The sequence below is a fragment of the Anomalospiza imberbis genome, unplaced genomic scaffold (assembly GCF_031753505.1).
Source record: "Anomalospiza imberbis isolate Cuckoo-Finch-1a 21T00152 unplaced genomic scaffold, ASM3175350v1 scaffold_101, whole genome shotgun sequence".
NCBI lineage: Eukaryota > Metazoa > Chordata > Aves > Passeriformes > Viduidae > Anomalospiza > Anomalospiza imberbis.
The window spans coordinates 294389-303228 of NW_027099400.1; the positions used below are offsets into that span (position 1 = coordinate 294389).

General features: G+C 67.1%; 1 protein-coding gene across 1 annotated transcript; it reads right to left on the reverse strand.

Moving 5' to 3' along the window:
• Window positions 1-1444: 1444 nt before the first annotated feature.
• LOC137465679 (transforming growth factor-beta receptor type 3-like protein) lies at window positions 1445-8544 on the reverse strand. Its single transcript, XM_068177738.1, is given in 8 exon segments — window positions 1445-1634; window positions 2097-2140; window positions 2142-2196; window positions 2577-2736; window positions 5249-5542; window positions 6789-6902; window positions 8232-8335; window positions 8466-8544. Coding segments are annotated over 8 exon segments (996 nt in total). The 3' UTR covers window positions 1445-1488.
• Between the last annotated feature and the right edge of the window lie 296 nt (window positions 8545-8840).

An 8840-nucleotide genomic window follows, 5' to 3' on the forward strand; every position in this document is an offset into this window, starting at 1 on the left:
GAGCTGCCAATCGTCGCCTGTCACCCGACAGGGACAGGGACAGGGACACAGTGACAGGGACAGAGTGACAGGGACAGTGACAGGGACAGGGCCACAGCGACAGGGACAGTGACAGGGGACACAGTGACAGGGACAGTGACACAGTGACAGTGACACAGTGACAGTGACACAGTGACAGGGACAGTGACAGGGACAGAGTGACAGGGACAGTGACAGTGACACAGTGACAGTGACACAGTGACAGGGACAGTGACAGGGACAGAGTGACAGGGACAGTGACACAGTGACAGTGACACAGGGACAGTGACACAGTGACAGGGACAGTGACACAGGGACACAGTGACAGGGACAGGGACACAGTGACAGTGACACAGTGACAGGGACAGTGACACAGGGACACAGTGACAGGGACAGGGACAGTGACACAGGGACAGGGACAGACCCAACCTACACCCCTCCCCCACACCCCAGCCTGGCCCAAGGGGGTCCCCAAACCCCCAGGTCCCTGTCACTCCCGGGGGCCTCTATCCCCCCCAGCGCTCCCAGTGACCCCCCCAGTGCTCCCAGTGACCCCCCCAGTGCTCCCAGTATCCCATGTGCCACTCCCAGTATCCCATGTGCCGCTCCCAGTATCCCCAGTATGACCGATTCCCCCAGTACTCCCAGCATCCCTTCCCAGTGTCCCCCCCAATACCCTCACATCCCTCCCAGTTCCCCCCAGAATCCCCTCCCAGTTCCCCCAAGAATCCCCCCAGTGCTCCCAGTTCCCCCCTGGCCCTCCAGTTCCCCCCTTCCAGTACTCCCAGTATCCCCCATGTCCCTCCCAGTTGCCCCCAGTGCTCCCAGTATCCCTTTCCACTCCCCCCAGTCCCCCCAGTACCTGCCCCCCCCCGGGCTGGGGGGCAGCGCTCGGGCCGGGGGGGGCCGGGGGGCTGTGGGGGGGAGGGGCAGAGATCAGGGGAGGTCCCACCCCAAATTGGGGGGTGGGGGAGGGGCTCGGAGGATTTTGGGGGGGGGTCTCGGTTAAATGGGAACTGCGGGGGGGTGAATTTGGGGGCTTAAGGGGGGTTTGGGGGTCCTGGGGGTTGGGGAGGCAAAGGGGGAGTTTGGGGGGGGGGGGTCCCAGCCCTGGGGGGGTCGGGGAGGCAAAGGGGGAGTTTGGGGGGGGGGGGTCCCAGCCCTGGGGGGGTCTGGGGGAGGGGCAGGGCCCAGGGATGGGATTCGGGGGGGGATTTTGGGGGTGGGGATTGTTCTGGGGAAGAGGTCATTTGTGGGGGGTTATTTTCGGGAGGGGGATTCTTTGGGGGGCTGTGGATTATTTCGGGGGAGTTCTTTTGGGATGGGGTTAATTTGGGGGGGGATTGGGGGGGATTGGATTAATTTAGGGAGGGGGATATTTTGGGGAGGGTAATTATTTGGGGTGGGGGATTGTTGGGGGGTCTTTTTGGGGTTGGGGATGATTTGAGGAGGGGGATTATGTTGAGGGGATTATTTTGGGGAGGACAGGGATGATTCTGGGGGGGGTCCCTCACCTGTCCGACCGTGCACGAGCCAGAGCCCCCCCGCCAGCGCCGCCCCCACCACAAAGGCACCAAAGGAAACGGCGGCCACGGCCCCGGGGGGCACGTGGGGGGCTGGGGGGCAGCGTCAGCCCCCCAAAATCCTGACCCCCAAATTTGGGGCCGGGACCCCCCAAATTCCCCCATAAGCCCCCCCCAAAGGGACCCCGGGGTCCGGGACCCCCCCCCCAAAAGGGAAATCAGAGCTCCGAGACCCCCCCAGCCCCCCAAACCCCCCCCCAGGAAGGACCCAGGGCTCCGGGACCCCCCCCCGTCCAAAGCCCCTCCCTCGAAAGGGACTGAGCAGTTCGGGACCCCCCCGCAGCCCCCCAAACCCCCCCAAGGGGTCCGAGACCCCCCAAAATCCCCCCCTGGCCCAAAAGGGACCCAGGAGTTCGGGACCCCCCCTCTAAATGAGCCGGGGGTCTCCTCCCCAGCCCCCCAAACCCCCCCAGGAAGGACCTAGGGCTCCGGGACCCCCCCAAATTCCCCAATCCCGGGGGTCCCGGTGCCCCCCCCCCCATTCCTGTCACTCACCCGCGGGGAGGGCCCGGGGCTGCTCCCGGGGTGGGGGCGGGGGGGCGCAGGAGGGGCGGGGGCGGCGGGAACGGCAGCGGGGGGAGCCCCGGGGGGGCACCTGGGGGGGAGGGGCGGTTACTGGGGGGCATCGGGAGGGGAGGGGAGGGGGGGCCTTCTGCCCGCGGGGGGGGGGAATTGGGGGCCCCGGTTGTGGGGGGGGTCCCGGTTGGGGGGGGGATCCCTGTTGTGGGGGGGGGGCTCCGGGGGCGGGGAGTGGGGGGGTCTCTGTCGGGGGTCCCGGGTTACGGGGGGTCCCCAGGGGGGTCTCGGTTGGGGGTCCCGGGGGGTTTGGGGGGCGGGTCCCCGCCCGGGGGTCTCGGGGGGCGTGATCCCAGTGGGGGGGGTCCCGGTCAGGGGGTGCCGGGGTCGGAGCGGAGTTTGGGGTCCGGGGGGTCCCGGGGGAGGTCCCGGGGGTGTCCCCACCCGGGGGTCCCGTACCGGGCGCGGGGGTCGCGGGTGTCCCCAGCGTCACCACGATCGGGCGGGTCACGGTGCGCAGGGCGCGCCCGGGGGCGGGGCCGCCGCGGGGGCGGGGCCTGGGGGCGGGGCCTGAGCCAGAGGCTCCGCCCCCTCTGCGGGGACAGGGCTCGGCCCGGCACTGGGGGAGGGGCGGGATTAACGGGGGGGCGCGGGGGGACCGAGGGGCGACAGCTCCCCGGTGCCCCCCGCGTGTCCCGGTGACCCCGGTGCCATCCCCGTGTCCCCCGCGTGTCCCGGTGACCCCGGTGCCATCGCCGTGTCCCCCCTGTCCCGGTGACCCCGGTGCCATCCCCGTGTCCCCCCAGTCCCGGTGACCCCGGTGCCATCCCCGTGTCCCCCCGCGTGTCCCGGTGACCCCGGTGCCATCGCCGTGTCCCCCCGCGTGTCCCGGTGACCCCGGTGCCATCCCCGTGTCCCCCCGTGTGCCGGTGACCCCGGTGCCATCCCCGTGTCCCCCCTGTCCCGGTGACCCCGGTGCCATCCCCGTGTCCCCCCCTGTCCCGGTGACCCCGGTGCCATCCCCGTGTCCCCCCTGTCCCGGTGACCCCGGTGCCATCCCCGTGTCCCCCCTGTCCCGGTGACCCCGGTGCCATCCCCGTGTCCCCCCGTGTGCCGGTGACCCCGGTGCCATCCCCGTGTCCCCCCTGTCCCGGTGACCCCGGTGCCATCCCCGTGTCCCCCCGTGTGCCGGTGACCCCGGTGCCATCCCCGTGCCCCCCGCGTGTCCCGGTGACCCCGGTGCCATCCCCGTGTCCCCCCGTGTGCCGGTGACCCCGGTGCCATCCCCGTGTCCCCCCTGTCCCGGTGACCCCGGTGCCATCCCCGTGTCCCCCCTGTCCCGGTGACCCCGGTGCCATCCCCGTGTCCCCCCTGTCCCGGTGACCCCGGTGCCATCCCCGTGTCCCCCCTGTCCCGGTGACCCCGGTGCCATCCCCGTGTCCCCCCCTGTCCCGGTGACCCCGGTGCCATCCCCGTGGCCCCCCTGTCCCGGTGACCCCGGTGCCATCCCCGTGGCCCCCCTGTCCCGGTGCTGTCACGGCCCCGCTCCCGCTGTCCCCTGTTCCCGGTGCGTGTCCCACTCGTGGTTCAGGGCTGTTCCCCCTCCTGCTGTTCCCATTCCCGGTGTCCCCCATTGCCTCTGTACCCCCATACCCGTTATCCCCATTCCTGTTAACCCGTTCTCCCGTTATCCCATTGTTTTCCCGTTATCCCATCCCCACTATCCCATCCCCGTTATCCCATCCCCGTTATCCACTGTCCCACTGCCGCCATTCCCATTATCCCATTCTCATCATCCCATTATCCCATTGCTAACCCACTGTTATCCCATCCCCATTATCCCGCTCCCGTTATCCCATTCCCTTTATCCCGTCCCCGCTATCCCATCCCCATTATCCCACTGATATCCTATCCCCGTTATCCCCCGTCCCACCACCGTCCCGCTGTTATCCCACTCCCGTTATCCCATTATCCCATCGCTATCCCGTTATCCCAACGTTATCCCGTTATCCCATCACAATCCCGTTATCCCATCACAATCCCGTTATCCCATTATCCCATCGCTATTACATTATCCCATTGCTATCCCGTCATCCCATCGTTATCCCGTTATCCCATCACAATCCCGTTATCCCATTATCCCATTGCTATTCCATTATCCTATCGCTATCCCGTTATCCCATCGCTATCCCGTTATCCCACCACAATCCCGTTATCCCATTATCCCATCGCTATCCCGTTATCCTATCGCTCTCCCGTTATCCCATCGCTATCCCGTTATCCCATCGCTATCCCGTTATCCCAACGTTATCCCATTATCCCATTGCTATCCCGTTATCCCAACGTTATCCCGTTATCCCATCACAATCCCGTTATCCCACCACAATCCCGTTATCCCATTATCCCATCGCTATCCCGTTATCCCATCCCCGCTAACCTGTTATCCTGTTATCCCATAACTGTCCCATTATCCCGTTATCCCATTATCCTATCGCTGTCCCGTTATCCCATCGTTATCCCGTTATCCCATCACTATCCCGTTATCCCAACGTTATCCCGTTATCCCATCACAATCCCGTTATCCCGTTATCCCATCGCTATCCTGTTACCCTATCATTATCCCGTTATCCCTGTTATCCCGTTATACCATCGTTATCCCACCCCGTTATCCCGTTATCCCATTATCCCATCGTTATCCCATTGTTATCCCACCCCATTATCCCACCGTTATCCCGTTATTCCATCGTTATCCCACCGTTATCCCACCCCGTTATCCCACCCCGTTATCCCACCCCGTTATCCCATCGTTTTCCCACCCCCGTTATCCCGTTATCCCATCGATATCCCATTATCTCATTATTCCATCGTTATCCTATCGTTATCCCACCCTGTTATGCCGTTATCCCATCGTTATCCCACCCCCGTTATCCCGTTATCCCATCATTATCCCATCGTTATCCCATTATCCCATCGTTATCCTGTCGTTATCCCACCCTGTTATCCCGTTATCCCATCTTTATCCCACCCCGTTATCCCGTTATCCCATCGTTCTCCCACCCCGTTATCCCGTTATCCCATCGTTCTCCCACCCCGTTGTCCCCCGTCCCGCAGAGCCGCAGCCGGGCCGGTACCGTGGGCAGCCCCGGCGGGGTGCCGGTGCCGGAGCCGGTGCCGGTGCCGCCGCGCTGGCGGCAGAGGCGCAGGCGGCAGTGCAGGAACTGCAGCGGCTCCGGGAACCGCGCCGGGAGCACGAACGAGCCCCGGAGCCGCCGCCGCGGCCCCCCCGCGCCGCAGCCCCCCCGCAGCACCACGAGCGGCCGCGGCACCGGGGGGGGACCCCGGGGCGGGCCCGGGGACGAGCGCGGGGACACGAAACAGCGGCGGAGGGAGAAACCGAGCCCGGGGGGAGCGCGGGACAGCGACACCTGCGGGGACACGGACACGGGGGTCACAGAGGGGACAGCGACACCGGGACAGGGACAGGGACACCTGCGGGGACACGGACACGGGGGTCACAGAGGGGACAGCGACACCTGCGGGGACACGGACACGGGGGTCACAGAGGGGACAGCGACACCGGGACAGGGACAGAGACAGGGGGGTCACAGAGGGGACAGCGACACCGGGACAGGGACAGGGACACCTGCGGGGACACGGACAGAGACAGGGGGGTCACAGAGGGGACAGCGACACCGGGACAGGGACACGGACAGGGACAGGGGGGTCACAGAGGGGACAGCGACACCGGGACAGGGACATGGACACCTGCGGGGACACGGACACGGGGGTCACAGAGGGGACAGCGACACCGGGACAGGGACACGGACACGGGGGTCACAGAGCGGACAGCGACACCGGGACAGGGACAGGGACACCTGCGGGGACACGGACACGGGGGTCACAGAGGGGACAGCGACACCGGGACAGGGACACGGACAGGGACACCGGGACACGGACAGGGACTGGGACAGCGACACCTGGACAGGGATAGCGACACCGGGACAGGGACAGGGGGGTCACAGAGGGGACAGCGACACCGGGACAGGGACAGGGACCGGGACAGCAACACCGGGACACGGACAGCGACACCGGGACAGGGTCAGGGACCGGGACAGCGACACCGGGACACGGACAGGGGGTTCACAGAGGGGACAGCGACACCGGGACAGGGACAGCGACAGCGGGACAGGGACACGGACAGGGACACCGGGACAGGGTCAGGGACCGGGACAGCGACACCGGGACACCGGGACACGGACAGGGACACCGGGACAGGGTCAGGGACCGGGACAGCGACACCGGGACACCGGGACACGGACAGGGACACCGGGACACGGACAGGGGGGGTCACAGAGGGAACAGCAATACCGGGACAGAGACAGCGACAGCGGGACAGGGTCAGGGACCGGGACAGCGACACCGGGACAGCGACACCTGGACAGGGACAGGGACGGGGGGGGTCACAGGGGGGTCACGGGGGACACACGGGCTCAGGACCCACCCGTGCCCCCCTCACCTGCAGGAACGCGTGTCCCCCTCCGTGTCTCTAGTACTCCCCCCGCTGTGTCCCCCTGTCCCTGTCCCCTCTGTCCCCTGTGTCCTCTGTCCCCTGTGTCCCCAGTGTCCCCAGTGTCCCCTGTGTCCCCAGTGTCCCCTGTCCGTGTCGCTCACCTGCAGGAACACGCGTGCCCCCGCACGCACGGCTCTCGGTCCCGGTGCCGGCCCGAACTCGGGGGAGGGGGCGACGTCCAGGCGGAGCCGGGGGGGGCGGGGCGGGCACCGGGGCTGCGGCGGCGGCGTCAGCGCGGGCTCCGCTCCCAGTGCCACCAGTAACGTCCCAGTGACCCCCCAGTGCCACCAGTAACGTCCCAGTGACCTCCCAGTGAGCCCCCAGTGCCACCAGTAACATCCCTGTGACACCCCCAGTGTCCCCCCCAGTGCCACCAGTAACGTCCCAGTGACCCCTTCCAGTGCCACCAGTAACGTCCCAGTGCCCCCCAGTGCCACCAGTAACGTCCCAGTGAACCCCCCCAGTGCCACCAGTAACGTCCCAGTGACCCCCCCAGTGCCACCAGTAACGTCCCAGTGACCCCCACAGTGACCCCCACAGTGCCACCAGTAACGTCCCAGTGTCCCCCCAGTGCCACCAGTAACATCCCAATGACCCCCCAGTGCCACCAGTAACGTCCCAGTGACACCCAGTGACCCCCCCCAGTGCCACCAGTAACATCCCAATGACCCCCCAGTGCCACCAGTAACGTCCCAGTGACCCCCCCAGTGCCACCAGTAACGTCCCAGTGACCCCCCCAGTGACCCCCCCAGTGCCACCAGTAACGTCCCAGTGTCCCCCTCCAGTGCCACCAGTAACGTCCCAATGACCCCCCAGTGCCACCAGTAACATCCCAATGACCCCCCAGTGCCACCAGTAACGTCCCAGTGACGTCCCAGTGACACCAGTAACGTCCCAGTGACGTCCCAGTGCCACCAGTAACATCCCAGTGACCCCCCCAGTGCCACCAGCAACGTCCCAGTGCCACCAGTAACGTCCCAGTGATCCCCCCAGTGCCACCAGTAACGTCCCAGTGACGTCCCAGTGCCACCAGTAACATCCCAGTGACCCCCCCAGTGCCACCAGTAACGTCCCAGTGACCCCCCCAGTGCCACCAGTAACGTCCCTGTGACGCCCAGTGACCCCCCCAGTGCCACCAGTAACGTCCCAGTGACCTCCCAGTGAGCCCCCAGTGCCACCAGTAACATCCCTGTGACACCCCCAGTGTCCCCCCCAGTGCCACAAGTAACGTCCCAGTGACCCCCCCAGTGCCACCAGTAACGTACCAGCGACCCCCCAGTAAGCCCCAATGACCTCCCAGTGCCACCAGTGACCCCCCAAGTTAACCCCCCAGTGCCACCAATGACCCCCAATGTCCTCCCAGTGCCACCAGTGACTCCCCAGTGCCCCCCAGTAACCTCCCAGTGCTCCCAGTTCCCCCCAGTGCTCCCAGTGCCCTTCCAGTCACCCCCAGTGGCCCCTCTCCCTCCCCCCAGTGCTCCCAGTTCCCCCCAGTGCTCCCAGTTCCCCCCAGTGCTCCCAGTTCCCCCCAATGCCGCACTCACCCCGGGCCGGTCCCCGCTGCAGCGCGGCCTCGGGGCTCCCGGGGGGGACACGGGGGGTCCCGGGGTCGGGGCGGGGTCACCCCACGGCCAGCCCGGGGGGGGGCCTGGGGACGGTGACACCTCTGGGTGTCCCCTCGAGGCCACCCGGGCCCTCCCCCCCCCCGACATCCAGGACCCCTCCCCCCCCGCCCTGGGTCCCCCCTGTCCCCCCCGTGTCTCCTCTGCCCCCCCCACCTGCGGGGCCCCCTCCGGGCAGGAGGAGGATGAGGATGAGGAGGGGGAGGGGCCGCGGGGGGCTCGGTGGCGCTGCCATCCTGTCCCCAAGGCGTCCCCGCTGTCCCCAAGGTGTCCCCGCTGTCCCCGCGGCTCCCGCCCACGCCGGGGGGGATGTCCCCGAGTCCCCCCCACGTCACCCCGGTGACATCCTTGGGCCGCGGGGACGTCACGGGGGTGGCACCCGAGTGCCCCCGCGTGTCCCTGATGTGCCACCAGTGTCCCCGCCCCGATGTCCCCAGTGCCTTCCCCAGCCCCCCGGTGTCACCTGGATCCTCCAGCTGTCCCTCGGTGTCCCCACGTGTCCCCAACGTCCCACCTCTCGTGTCCCCAGTG